Source organism: Solanum verrucosum, unplaced genomic scaffold (assembly GCF_900185275.1).
Source record: "Solanum verrucosum unplaced genomic scaffold, falcon-dt-bn FXZP01000102.1, whole genome shotgun sequence".
NCBI classification, from domain to species: domain Eukaryota; kingdom Viridiplantae; phylum Streptophyta; class Magnoliopsida; order Solanales; family Solanaceae; genus Solanum; species Solanum verrucosum.
In genome coordinates, this window is record NW_026019930.1 from 1,127,584 (window position 1) to 1,143,082 (window position 15,499).

Below are 15,499 nucleotides of genomic sequence, written 5' to 3' on the forward strand. Positions count from 1 at the left end.
AGCAATAGCAAATGCAAATTCAAATACGTTATTACTAAAACAAACTCATTTTCTTGACGGTTAAGAAGCAAACTTGTATGGATGCAGTAGCAACCTCTCAAGTTTATACTGTACCCGAAAGTGTTGCGTGCTAGAGAAGTTGCATCAAAATTCTCGAAACAAGACGAAGAAAATGTTCCAGATCAAAGCATGTATGAACAACAATAATGGAGCAAACCTCGTAGTATTCCCTCATTCCTACTAATAAACTGGAAGACAAAGCATACATTATACGTATTGATACACGTGGCACTCACATCTAACTAGGCATGATGCCTAAATATTAAGAACAAAAATAGAGAACATGAAAAAAAAAAAAAAAAACAAGTGTTATTAAAGGTAAACTAGGTAGAAAGGCAATGCCAACCGCAGAGCCAGATCAAGCACATCACTGATAATACATGAGCTGTTGTGCAGCAACATTCTGGAAACCGCCATCATATATAGCTTGGCTTGCTCCAGAGGCCATCCCCATTGATGCTTGCTTCAAAGGATATTGACCCATGAGGCCCGGGACACCACCCATCTTGCTCATAGCTAGCTGTCTCTCATAAGCCAAAAGGTCAGTGGCTGAAATACCTAATGGTGTGGGAGCTGGTGGAGGAAGTGGGTTTGAGGTTGTTCCAGGCGGAGTTGGCTTGTTACCCCACGAACACTGTAAGCACACAAATTAGAGCAGTTGGCAATAAAAACTTAACACAACAGATTAGTCTAAGATCACACAACTAGAGCTGAAATGGTATCAAGCACAAAGAATAACCTTAATCTGCCTTCCACCCAGAACTGAGTGGGTATTTCCCATTTGAATTGCTAAAGCTGCCTCAGCATGAGTATTGTATCTTACAAAGCCAAATCCTTTATCTCGCTGAATTCGAATTTCCTCAATCACTCCTGCACCAAGGGAATGAAAGTAGCGATGGAGATCGAGCTGTGTTACCTGAAATAACAAATGCTTGTAAGGGAAAAGTCCTTGCCAAAGGCAGGAAGCAAATTCAAGAAGGAAACTAGAAGAGAATATGCCAAGGCAGCCTGGTTATTTTGAACCTAAAAGTTACAACGTTGACATCTTAATGGAGGAAAGGTGGACACTAAACAATGGTAAGAGATGTCCTCACCTCAGGAGCAATATTCCCCACATAAACAGTGGTGTATTGTGGGTTATTTTCAGGAGCATCACTATTCGCTGCCTCTTTACCATCTTCTACAATAACAAAAAGGCAAATAAACAGGGAATTTAGATTATGATATTGACCATGTACAAAGGGGGCAAGAACGACATTGATTGAGTACACAACGAAATGAAGTACCAAGTACTGAATTCAACTAGTGTCGATACACAGTGCTTAAGCTTGTCTTGCATGAACTTCTTTACCAATTAAAGCACTGGCCAAGGATTCATTAAAAAATTACATACCTGATGAACCATTTGTTAATTCCACAACACTTTTGGCATCAGAACTCTGTTTGTCATCATTCGAGTTAGCACCTTTGGTAGCCCAGTTGCAACGTATCTGCCTACTACCAAGCCATTTGCCTTCAAAAACAAAGGAGAAATAAAATGCGCACAATCAGCCATTCAGATTAGAAGCAAGTTTATACTTGAACTTAAGGTTTAATGATTAAATAAAATCTTATAGCTTCCTACTGTATAGGAACGGTCTATAACATACACATTGAACAAAGTGAAATGTGTACAAGAACTGATCAAATGCTCTCTACCTGTTAAATCATTGATGGCACTTTGAGCATCCTGCAAAAAAAAAAAAAAGAATTTATTACAATATCGAAGAGGGGATGAAAAAAGAAAACATGAAGCTATATACCAAAAAGTTACCTGTTGGTTACGGAAAGAAACAAAACCAAAACCCCTAGAACGCCCAGTCTTTTGATCCCACATTACCCTTGCATCACTGTCATTAAAAAGGGATAATTAGCCATTGTATTTAAGCATCGCCAACCCTATCATTTTCCCCTCGTGGATGCATTTTAAACCTTCTGAAGTAAATGCATTAAAGGCATGATACAATCATTAGGTGATATTCAACAATGGAAAGAGTCTTCTGACATTTTTTAGGGTGGGTTCAAATAGGAGGATGACACTTACGAGCAACCAGGGTAAACAGAGAAGCAAGCAAATAGCATTGCATCAGTAACTTCGGGGCTCAGATCACCAACAAATATATTAAAGTGGCCTGCAAAGAGCAGCAAAACACTCTTCACATAGGTTCACAAACTAGCACCAAGAAGAAATAATGTGCGAAGTGCAAAGTTAATTGAGGGTTAAACATTGATAGATAGAAACTGAAACTTACTTGAAGTGTCCTCCCTCTGTCCACTGGCAAATGCCCAATTAACTTTAATAGGCTGCCCAAACCTGTAACGACGGAGTAAGAGTCACAGTTGAACCAAGGCCAAGTTTGAAATAGAGAGCTCATAAATTTACTTACAGATGCCTTCCATTAAGAGACACTATAGCAAGTGCAGCTGATCTACGATCATAGTAGTGGATGAAACCATAAGATGACTGCATGACAGAACAGACTTGTAAATGTCAGAGTAAGAGAGAGAGAAAAAGTATACAATACTTAAAAACAAGAGAAAGGAGGAAGTCTTAGTCGTAGAGAATTCAGACAAGCTAAGCAAGGAGAGAAGAAAATTAACCTTTTCCTTCCTTATCAGTTTACATCCTTCCACAAGACCAGTACTAGAGAAAACTTCCTGAAGAAGAGGTTCAGTCACTTGTGGGTGGATATTCCCAACAAACCTGCATTTTCTCAGAAATAAAGAAACTAAAAGATTTAAAAAAAGAAAAACAAAGGAAAAAAAATACACGAAGCCATAAGAACCTTCTCCAATAATCAAATCATAACAAATTAAAACTAAGTTAAATGCATAAAATTCAAAAACGTCAAAGCAAACAGGCAGGAAGAGAGAAAAAATAGACGGGCCCCAAAAGGACACTCACACACTGCGGCATGTGCTTGGATCAAACCCAGGAGGCAGATTTCCACTAGGTATTGGCTCAATCTGCATCGAACCAAATGTATATGAGTGTCTAAGGTGATAAGAATAAACAAAAGTAGAAAATCCAAGCATCATTCACAGATTCTATATGGAAAACAGGAAGAAATTTCATGAATCATAAAGAAAAAGATAAAGCTCCCTCTCCCAACCCACCACCCCAACACACAAAAGCTAGAAAATAACAAGGATGTAGAAGTGAAAAGAACAGACCATAAAAGCAGCATTCTGTCAGAGCTTAAATACAGCTTTATAGATGATGGCAGCAAAATGGTATCCCATTACAGTTCCAACAAGTATCTAGAAATTGTCTTTTTCCTACTTCTTTCTTCCCCTCTCCCTCCTATTTTTTGTTGACTTCATTGTGTAAGGGGGAAGAAGATATACAGCAGAAAGTTCCGTTACAAAGGACCAATTTACAACAAACTTGTGACAAAATTGAAGATAATTGATTCCCACAAGAAGGATCCCATTGAATAATCAGATTTTCTCTCAAAAGAGCTGTTCACCTAGTACCATACATCACTAGCAAGCCAAAAGAGAGAAAGTAAACCTAAGCAATATATAAGGTCTGCAGCTATTTTAATACTGAGGGAATAATCATCATTCAATTAAATCTCTAAATAAAACATTGTTACTCTATGACATATCATTTTGAGACATTATGAACAATGGGTAGACTCCTACAACAAAACGAGACTCCATAAAAACTTTAAATCCAACACCACGATAAGGTACTACCTCATGACTAGACCATGTCTCCAAGATTTGACGTTCCTAATGGTTTTAATTTATGGTCTTTTCCTGTGCTATAACCATGAATATACAAACTACATAGAGTTTCTACAGCTCTCGCAGATTCAAGTATAATTCTTTTTCACTTTCTCAAACCACGCTCACTGCCCCCTAGGAATACATCTAGTTCTCCCTTCAGTCACCTATCTTATCTCAGTAGGTTTTAAGGTTGAGCTGAGACGGTCCTTTTTCTATGAGTCAACAGCCAAACCCTTTCTTCGCATTTCATCTAGCCTTGCCTTGTTTGAGACTTTCTAAATTGACCCAGTCATAAATCACTTAGTCAAGCATAATCAGCAAGATAACAAAAGAATAAACCTTTCACTATCTGGCTCCCTTGAAGGAGGGTCCACATACTTCTTCTTCAAAGAACAAGTCTCTTAAAATTAAGAATATTGCATTTTGGACCATATATCACATGAAACTCACCAAATCTAGCTATAGTGAAAACTAAAGATGGATTTGTAGATTGTTATTTGGTTACATTTAGTTTTTTCCGCGTAACTAAGCTCATACTCCATGTCACTTCAACCAACAATCAAAATATTATTTATCAATCTTTAATACATAAGAACATAACCAAAGTCTATCTTCAATACCGATCCTCCACCTTGTATGATTACCATATATCTCTTATTTTTATACTCAATGAAACACAAAAATGATTCAGAAAATAATCTCTCAGTGTGAAGTATCTTCATAAAAACATTTTCCTTCATGTATACACACTGTAAAGAGAAATTTAAGTAGATTTCAGAAATTGAGGTGCTGCAATGAAGAGTGCACAAATAGATGCTTCCAAAAAGCCAAGTTCGAACTTATGGCATAACATGTTCCACACTTAGAAAGAATATAAGTATCCAACCAAAATTTTAGAGATACAGATAAGAGTAACCAGAACCAACATAAATGCATTTGGGAACTCTTACAAATCAATAAAGACCAGATTTATACTCTAACAGCCCCCCTTTTTTATTATTATAATTAAGTTTTTCTCTTGAGATAATCAAAGTGGGTCAACAATCTTAAGCCAGTATCAGAAAGAGTATGATCCACATCATGAGAAGCCTCATCCAACCGAGAAATGAACTAAATAAACACAACACTTATCAGCCAAACCCACCAATACACATCCAAACACTAAATTTCTAACAAAAAGCACTGCAAGTCCACCAGGAAAAAAAAAAGATCAACTTCAAGTCGAAACAGTTCTGAAAAAAACACACTCCCCTCCGTTCCAATTTGTTTGCCCTATTTTGACTCAGCACAGAGTTAAAAAAAACAAAAAAAAGATAAACTTTTGAATCATATAGTCACATATGTCAAATGTACCAAAATATCATGTCAGGTGTAAAATTGGAATTAAAATGTTGCCAAAAAAATGCACTCATCTCGAAACCGACTAAAAAGTAAAGTAGTACAAACAAATTAAAACAAAAAAAAAGTAATATCTTCCTGCCCAATATTTCCAGATAAATCAAACACAATACAAAGCAAAACCTAAAAATCGCGAATATCCACCGCGATGCCAAAAAAATAACAAATCACTCAACAAAATACACTCATACGACCAGAAAATTGAATAAATTACCAAAAAAAAACAGGAGACGAACCTGAGGTGGAGCTAAGAGGCCAGGATGATAGAGAGACTGTTGCTGAAGAAGCGCTTGTTGCATCAAAGCTTGCTGTTGTTGTTGCTTCAGCCTCTGATTCTGCATTTTCTTCAAAGATCGATTCAATCGATTGATGAACGAAGAAGGAGATAGTCACCAGCCCTTCGAACGCGGTGGTAGGGTTCTCTAAGCAAATAGAAAAGAAGGTGCTCGAACAAAGGGAAAAACAAAAAAAAAAACAAAAAAAAAAAAATTTTCCGGGTGATGATGGTGACATTTATAGATAAGGTAAACGGGTTAGAACCGACCCGTTTAGTACCCATATATAAAATGAAATGAATATATAATCAAAAGATATAGAATACAAGAGGACTTATTCAAAGATTAATCAAAATCTTATATTAAAATTATAAACGTATAATTGAATTGACTATCAAATGCAATTTCTATCATATTTTATCAACCAACTTCTACTTTTTTATTTTGTTGGAATAATTTTTATTTTTCTTTGGTATAATTTGTGTTTGGATATGTATTAGTTAAATTTTAAAAATTTATTTATAGTTAAAAAAAAATAGAGTAAGAATGAATTTACGAGTAGATGACTTGATACCCAAGTAGTTAATTAAGACGTCGATATCCGCATAGATATTCATCATTTTATTTATGTGGGACCACATTATGTCTTAATTCAGTCAATCAATATATTATTTCATAAAGGATTACAGAAAATGTAAAAAAAGTCTCAATTTGTCTGAATCTAAATCTAAGAAGTCAAAATGATAAAGTTGTCTTTCGCAATGCCTCCAAATAGTCAAAAAAGATTATATTTCAGTTTGCTAAAACTAATGTAATATTCAAGGACGACTCTAGAGTAAGACTATTGAAGTTGTTGCTTTAGACCCTAAAAATATCAAATACCCAATTTTGTTATTGTTACGTATAATGATAATATATAATTTGTATAAATATCTACAATTTAAAAAGTTTATTGAGATTTTTTAAATGGATGAGCAAATAATGATAAGTTGTTAATACGTTATTCTCTTTTATTTTTTGAGTTGTTTTTTCTCCACATATTTCATTTTTTTCTGTTTAAGATAACTTTATTTTGCAGTTTTAACATAATTTGCCTGAATAAGTAAAAAGAACTAACTATAAGTAAGTATTCATATGAATTTATAATTCATATGTTTTTCTCGATTTCGTACTTGAAAAAAATTAAGGATGAGCTACAAATAAATAGAGTCCGGAGCCAAAAAGGTAAAAAAAAATGTCAAAAATTTCAAAAGGGCACATCAATTTTTTTTTAAATCAAAAGGGTAAAATCGCTCCCTCAAGAGCGATATCCTTCGGAGAAAATTAACTCCGTTTACTCCGTTAAAATAAACAAAAATCGCTGCCCCAACAGCGATTTTGTCGATTTTTTTTTATTGTTATTTGTCAAATTTGTTTTTTTTTAAAAAAAAATCATTGCACCGGCAGCGATTTTGTCAAATTTTAATTATTATTTTTAAGCAGCCTTTTTTTAAATATAATAAAATATCGCTGCAATAGCAGCGATTCTCTTTTATTTTTTTTATTTTTCTTTTTGATTTTTTTCCAAAATTTCTTTCAAAAAAAAAAAGTTTAAAGACAAAACGCTTTGGAAAAGTAAAAGTTTGGCAGCGATTTCTTTTTTTTGGGAGCGATATCCTTTGGAGAAAATTAACTCCATTTACTCCGTTACGTTAAAATATAACAAAATCGCTGCCACAACAGCGATTTTGTCAAAAAAAAACTTTTTTTCATAAAATCTCTGCTACAGCAGCAAATTTTTGCCAATTTTTTTTTAAAAAAAATAAAAAATCGCTGCACCGGCATCAATTTTGACGATATTTATTTTTAAAAAAATTAAATTAAAATCGCTGCAATTACAGAGATTTTCTTTACAATTCTTTAAAAAAAATTATTTATTTTTAAATAGCTGCTGAGCAGCATTTTATTCCAAAACTTTTATTTTTCCAAAGCGTTTTGTCTTTAAACTTTTTCTTAAAAGAAGTTTTGGAAAAAAATAAAAAGAAAAATAAAAAAATAAAAGAGAACCGCTGCTATTGCAGCAATATTAATTTATTTTTAAAAAAAAAATTGACAAAATTGAGCTGGTGCAGCGATTTTTTTTAAAAAAAATAAATAATAATTAAAATTTGACAAAATTGTTGTCGGTGCAGCGATTAAAAAAAAAAGATTGACAAATTCGCTGCTAAGGCAGCGATTTTAAGAGAAAAACAATCAAAAAAATCGATAAAATCGCTGCTGGGGCAGCGATTTTTGTTTATTTTAACGGAGTAGACAGAGTTAATTTTCTCCGAAGGATATCGCTCCTTCAGGAGTGATTTTACCCTTTTGGTTAAAAAAAATGATGTCCCCTTTTTGAAATTTTTGACAATTTTTTTTACCCTTTTAACCCCGGACTCCAAATAAATATACACATAAATTTCATCAAAAGGTTCCTTTATTGAAATTTAATTTTAGGCCATCGATTATTTTAAGCCGCTCTTGATTACATTTTATGATTTTGTCAAATCTTTTAGATGTATAAATGTATTTTGATAGTGGAATCGGAGGAATATAATGAATACCACTAAAATATTGCTTTTTGTGTTCATCAATTGTTATTCGATCTATAGTAGTTACCTTTTCTTAGTTGGGTTTAGTACTTGTGAACATTTTTATCTTCTTTTTTTTACCTAGTGTATCGGAGTTCGTATTGGAGCTCTGATTAAATTTGCATAACATACTGCATAGTGCTCCCAACAAGATCTCTCCATGCTAGAGCTCGAACCTAAGACCTCTGATTAAGGGTAAAACAGTCTCACCACTGCATCATAACTCATATTGGTTGTGAACATTTCTATTACAAATTAGAATTTCTTACATCTCATTGAAGATACTATCTTCTTTTTATCTTATTCAAAGTTCATTTTAAAATTAAATTAGAAAAGAGAGCATGAATTTTATCATAAACTTGTATTCATCCTTTATTTATTTCTGTAAATTTATATATTTACGAGGTAATGGTAAGGTTTGCGTATATTATATTCTTTTCATACCTAATTATGAGATTTTACTAGATAAGTTGTTGTTATTAATTCTCCCTTGTATCTCATTTTTTCTCTCATTTTCTTTAATCATTTTGTAAAAATATTATTAGAAATTGAGGATTTGTAAGCATCTTGTTGCACTACGAATTAACATGTATGCACAAGTCCTACATAATATTGATATTCTTTTTATCAAAAACGTATTTAGCAATAACAGATGTGTTGTAAATCTTCTATCTAGATCATAAAATTTTATTGTTCCTCCTAAAATTATGTAGATCAAAATATCATTTTCGCTGCCTCAAATATTATATTAGGCATACTTAATATTATTAGTAACATAATAATAAGGACTAGAATTCAAAGTCAAATATTTTTTTATATGTGATACTAATGCTTTGTATGAATGCGTTGTATCAATTTGATGTATTTTGGTATACATAAATCAATACTTGTTTAGTTAGATTACTAAATTATCAAGTATTAAAGGAATTTATTGTCGTATATCTTTTCTAAAATAGGCATATGTATCAAGAATTGGCTTACACTATCCATGTGTTAAACACTGTATGTATTTTTTAAAATCATTTGTATGCATAACTAAATTGGCATCGATTCTTCACAAAATGTTTATCCAAAAAATAAGTTTGTTTAGTCATTTACATTTACAATATATATGTATATTCGAATGTATATGTCTTACTATATAACATGATACTTTAAAATATATTTCAGAATGTATACATGACACTCTTCTCTCCATTAAATTTTATAAAAATCTTCAAGAAATGCTCAATATTCATCCAAACATATTGAAAAGGTTGATGTAATCTAAAGATCATGATGAGTTACAATTATATATTATCTTATAACGACACATCAAAGACTAGATATATGCATGTAATAAATAACAATTTTAAATATACTAATTTGAACTGTCTCTTTCATGTAATATTTTGGATCCTCTATGTTTAGGTAATCTCTTAACACAATATTGATATAGAATATCATGAACATAATCATGCACCACTTTGACTTGTGAATAGAATTTATTAGCTCATTTCTTTATTTGAAATTTGAATTTCTCTTTCCAGAATCTTCGATGTATGTTATCTTTCATTTATCCTACCAAAAAATAATATTAGTGAACTCTCATTTTCTCCTTCATAATGGACGTTCGAATATAATAATTTCCAGGGCTGAATAAATTAGCCCACAAAAAAAATTATATCGAAATAACATTCAGACTAGTTTATAAAATATATACCTAATGTATATATAAAAAAAAAAGTTACATTATGTACTACGTACACGAAGATGCCATGATAAATGAATTTGATACCAAACAAATGATAATTTCAAATGAAAAAAAGAACGAAAACATGTAATTTAATATTGACTATTGTAGTTCTAAATAGAAAAACAAAAATAAATTACCATTAGTTTAAACAACACAAGTCATACAAAATAAAATAGTCTGATCAGAAATAAAAGATGCAATTTTCACTTGTGAAAATAACTTTATCACTGTAAATAACTCCTATGAGAATTGTCACGTTAATCTTGGTTACATTGGATACTCATATTGATGATTTATCAGAATGATCTACTATTCTTGATATTTGAACTCCCAAAGTCACTATCACCTGCATATGTAAGTTTGAGATAAACTACAAGATATACAAAAAAATAAAACTAAAAATACGCCGGTATTAAGTTATCAAAAAAAATTAAGGTTTTTTTTATATAAAAAGGAGAAAATGATTTATTTTATTTTACGTCAAAATTGATTTCTTTCACAATTCTTAGCTTCATAATACTGAAACATTTTAACAGAACACTATCCAATTCTCGAAGGAACTATTTGATTCAATTATAATTCCAAATGAACATTGAAAAATAGAATTTAATCTCATGTCCTATATGAATATATAATTCAAAATATAAATTAAAATTTATATTGATTTCAGTTAATATCAGTGATCAAACACAAAATAAATATAATACCAAATTAGATAAAAGCACTAACCTTATTATCAGAATAGACTTGTTCAAACTCAGTGTCATATTCATTGAGTAGATTTGCTCATGGAAGTCCAAGATTCTGAAAGAGATAACCCATATTAATGTAATTGAAATACACATAACGATTTTTCTTCTCATTTAAATCACTCCCTTATATGGTGTCGTGACAATATTGCTTGGATAAGATATATTTGGTTCAACAATATGTCATTGAAAATTAGCATTTGTTACTTTCAATATCGATATCAGACAACATTATGTTACCTGGATATGTTGTTCCATGGGGCACATTGAGATTCAAGTTGTAATCATTTTGAGTATGACGATCACCATTGTTCAATGTCAAGTCAGACCTATAATTAGTGCTTCCAATAATTGAACCTTGTAATTGTTGTGAACCCAGCGTCTCGAATGATACTCCACGTTGTTGTTGTATTACACCACCAACATTATAAGAAATCGACGAAAATGAGTTATTGAATGAATTGCCAATGTTGAGGTGATGGGGTTGAACATGAAATTGTGGAGGATAAAGTGGCTCTTGAGTTGAACTTTCCCCACTAACAAAAGTGCTATTGGTATGGAGAGTTGGAAATGTCAACTCTGGATTTCTCTGACCTTGATTTGAAATATTTTTCTGAAAATGAGGCATTGTCCCAAATTTTCTGAAGCTACTTTTTTGTTGTGAATCACCTAGAGATGTGTTGCTTGATGGACGACGATTATATTTACGCTCTTCTGGAGATCTCCAATTGTCGCTACGACATTTCTTAGAGGTGAAAAAAAAAAAAAAAAGTTAAACCATGAAAATGATAGTATCATCTTAAGTGGCAGAAATAATTTTTAATTAAAAAATATTTTTGATGTTGGATATATAATTTGTGAACAATAAAAGTCTATGAATAAAAAATTGATAATAATATTTTCGTTTAATAGTTACTACAAAAATATTAAATCAACAATGAATAGTTGACTGTTTTCGCTAAATATGTAACAAAAATCTATTACTGATCCTTTGTAGTTTGACCAGTGATTTGATAAAACTTTTCAGTACTTAAGATTGATAATAATGTTCAAAAATTTACTGATGGAAGTGGTAAAATTAATTTTTATTATTTTACGTTGATATAAAATCATAATTAAGATAATTGCAGAGAAAAAATATTATCACACAACACAAATATTTGATTAAAAAAAAATTCAAACAGAACATTTTCTAATAACCAAATATGAGAAAATAACTATATAAAAATTTATAATTTTCAAGACAATTTTCCGCATTTCAAACACACACGAATGATAAATAATCTATCACTTGAAATTTTTTAAGAGTGTACCTGCAAGTGACTGGCAACCTGCATTCTGGTAAGACCAGGAACATTCATCACTTCAACAATTTGTTTAGGATAACATCCTACATATTCCAAAAGAATATAATATTGTTAAATCAAGTCAAAGTGTATGTAAATACAATAATCGTTACACTTTTATTTCAAACGAGATGATGTTAGCTATAAGTATGAATTCTCAATTTTCATATTGCTCCGTAGAAATGAATTATATGAAAATTTCATTAATAATAAAGTAAACTTACTTCCTTCACCAAGCAATTCCAAGCTTTTCATAAATTTTGCATGAAGATCCGCAGTCCACTTTGTGCAGTTCTTTTGCCTGACAACCTTATTAATGGTAGTATTTTCACTTTCTCCTTCATTAGTCTCTTTGCTATTTTTTCTTCTGCTCTTTCTCCTCAACTTGCATTCTCCATTCGATACAATATTATTTTCAGCTTCATGAATATTATCACTTTGTTCCTCAATATCAGACACATTATTTTTCTCTCCAGATAATTTTTCATTATCCCCAACGATATTATCTTTATCAATATCATCGACATTCATCTGGTATTCATCTTTTGATTCTTTTCTGACTTCATTTTTCTGTATTTTTTTGGTCAGCATAAATTGCCACAAATGTTTCACAATTTCCTCGTTAAGTGGCTTTTTCACAAAAAGGTAAGCTCCCTCTTTCAAGGCCTTTTTTGCTAAGAGTTCATTGTATTCATCACTAACAACTGCATAATTATTTAGAAAAACTATCAGTTCGAATTGAATTATATCATACACTGTATAAATAGCTGATTTATATTCACACATATTTATTATTTTATTCATAATAAAAGTAATGTTACAAAATAATCATTTACCGTATACTTAATAAAAATTAACAACAAATAGTTTATAATTGTACTAAATTCTATTAGCTCCAGCTTATTTATTTAACATAGTAATAACAAATTTTATATCTGATTTTTACAGTGTATTAATAAAAATATCTAGCTTTACTCACAATAGATGTCATAAGCGAAAGAGTCGAATAATACTTACATAGTAAAATTTTATCCAAGGCCACAGCTTGAGCCAAAAGTTTAAAAGAATTCAAATTTGGTGAATGAACACTGATTATTATCATATCAATGTTTTTCTTTCCTTTGAGGAGCATTGACACTGCTTCCGAATATGTACCAACTATAGTAACTGCATCAATACACTTTAAAAGTTAGTAAAAACGTATACACAAAACCATTACGAAATATTATTTATTTTTCATATACAAATTTAATTATAATTTTTCAGATTATATTGCTACTCTTTTACTTTATGTAGATGTATATTGTAATTGATGTGTGCAACCTTTAGAAAGTTATGTATATTATTATTAAGGAAAAATTATTGAATCTATATGTAGAATAGAAAAGGCAAGATAATACATGTTATTGTGACAAGTGTTATCATCATGATATTTCAAGTTTGAAAATTATTTTTAGTATTTACTTCTTCTTTTCCATATATTCTGAAAATTGGCTATTGTTTTAACAAGTTAAACTAGAGAAAGAAATTGAATGATCATTAAAGATCGCTAAAACAAAAACAGTACCTAACAACTATTCATAAAGATAGATTGAAATTTGTCCCTTTTCTAATTAAGATAAATATATATATATATATATATATATATATATATATATATATATATATATATATTTTAAATTTAAGGCAAGCGTTATTAAAAGGATAAAATAACAAGTCTATAATAAGATATATTTCTTTTCGAATATGCATTTTTTTTGTTGAGTTACAAATGGAAAAAAACCATTGATACTAAGAGGAAAATTTTTAATTAGAAAAAGTATGAAGATTTAAAAATAAATAAAAATGGGCTCATCCATTTTTTCTGGCTACTTCCAATGAAAATGAAAAGTTTTCTCAAGGTCAAAAATAATAATAATAATATTCATTTTTATTTTGTTCTTTTTATTCTCTTTGCGCTATCCTAATTTATGTCGCCTCCATCACACTAATTTTTCTTTTTTTTTAAAAATGTTAGATTGATTTATAAAATTCAAAGATCTACATCTTTAAAAATTATTTTTGATGGATTTAATTAATTTCCTCCTCCAATTTTACGTTAGTCACCAATTGAAAAAGAATAATTTTTTCTTGTTCTACAAAAAGGTCAAGTGCAAAACACATATGTAAGTTAATTAAATAATTAAAATCAACTTAAATCGTTGTCGCTTCAGGAACATCTGATAAAATTGAAACGACACAAATAGTAACATAAAATTATCGATTCCCTTTTGAATAGTCATAAACATTTTTACCAAGGAACCTAATCGAGTTTGTGAAAAACTTATAGCAAGAACAAAAAATAAAAAATCTAATTTGATTCTTTATAAACACACATAACTCATTTATTAACTAGTAAAATTGTATAAACAAGTATAGAAATAGCGTTATGACCAAAAAAAAAGAAGAGAAATTCAAGATTTACTAAACAAAAGATGAATCTAAAACGAGATCGAAACTAAAATTATATCAATATCATATCAATTAAATATTTTTTGAAAAAGAAATCACATAAAATCGAGATGTCACCTTTATAACCATAAAACTCCAGCAGATCAACCATTTCAGCCGCATTCTCTTCATCATGATCAACTAGCATCACGTGAAGTCCTTCCGTCATAGCATAACAAGCAGATGCCATTGGATTATTTCCTTCAACAACTTGAGAAAAGGAGATACAAAAAATAATTTGCTATGTCGAAGACTGAGCTTAACGAAGAAGCAATTAAACCTTTTGGTGGGCGTTATATAGTATTTACAATGGTCAGTTAGTATGTTTAAATAACAATTTAATCCTTGTATTCTGTGTTAATTGCACTTTAGTCCATGTATAATTCGGTTGAGTATATTTAACCCTTAATAATATAAATATACGATTTTGATTTTTCAAACTATCGAAAGTTAAAAATTTAAAGAAACAATTTATTTTAAATGTATAAAATTTATTATTTTTTAAATAAAATAAAATTTGGGGTTGGTTTGAACCAGCATATATGCTTTAATTGAATTTTGGGTTTTCTGGAGAATGACCTTTTGTATGATTACCAATTAAAAATGTAATGATTGATTAACATGGTTAATCAATTTGATGTGTTCTTATGTTTTTTATCCATATTTAATTTTGAGTTTTCAATTAATTTTGTATAGATATATGAAATTACAGGAGAAATTAGGGAATTGATAAATGACCATTTAAGCATTTATCATTGGACCTTTTTTTTCCTCATTATTATTATTATTATTATTATTATTATTTATTTTAATTAATAATTCAGTTAATATTTTACTTTTCATTAATTTGAGGGATTAAATATGCATAATTATATTACTCGAAGGTTAATGATGCTTAATCGGATTATATAGAGGTCAAAACTTCAATATACGTATAACTCAAGGATCAGAATAGTAATTTTTTCCTATAAATAATTTTTATTTGACCTATTTAATTACTTTTTTTTCTTTCTTAAGTCAAGACAAAGGTATACTTTTGTCTTTTTTTATTTTTTTATTTTTA

General features: G+C 30.2%; 3 protein-coding genes across 6 annotated transcripts in view; all 3 read right to left on the reverse strand.

Moving 5' to 3' along the window:
• The window catches only part of LOC125829551 (uncharacterized), a 123,427-nt gene that overhangs the window by 42,130 nt on the left and 65,798 nt on the right, over positions 1 to 15,499 (reverse strand). The window lies entirely within an intron of this gene.
• Positions 208 to 5,721, reverse strand: LOC125829420 (oligouridylate-binding protein 1B-like). Of its 4 annotated transcripts, none has more exons than XM_049508652.1 (12): positions 5,469 to 5,721; positions 3,005 to 3,066; positions 2,701 to 2,803; positions 2,487 to 2,563; positions 2,352 to 2,413; positions 2,144 to 2,231; positions 1,874 to 1,949; positions 1,759 to 1,789; positions 1,454 to 1,573; positions 1,155 to 1,240; positions 800 to 976; positions 208 to 694 (listed from the first exon to the last, which is right to left on the reverse strand). In XM_049508652.1, exons 1-12 carry the CDS (start codon positions 5,571 to 5,573, stop codon positions 428 to 430), a joined length of 1,254 nt encoding a protein of 417 aa, XP_049364609.1. In that variant the 5' UTR covers positions 5,574 to 5,721; the 3' UTR covers positions 208 to 427. The 4 variants fall into 4 exon arrangements, with proteins under 4 accessions (XP_049364609.1, XP_049364615.1, XP_049364600.1 ...); XM_049508658.1 differs by having other exon boundaries at positions 1,155 to 1,237; positions 5,469 to 5,709; XM_049508643.1 differs by having other exon boundaries at positions 1,759 to 1,949.
• On the reverse strand, positions 10,794 to 14,626 carry LOC125831535 (two-component response regulator ORR21-like). The gene is made up of 5 exons (XM_049510703.1): positions 14,515 to 14,626; positions 12,964 to 13,113; positions 12,171 to 12,650; positions 11,914 to 11,990; positions 10,794 to 11,345 (listed from the first exon to the last, which is right to left on the reverse strand). Exons 1-5 carry the CDS (start codon positions 14,624 to 14,626, stop codon positions 10,794 to 10,796), a joined length of 1,371 nt encoding a protein of 456 aa, XP_049366660.1.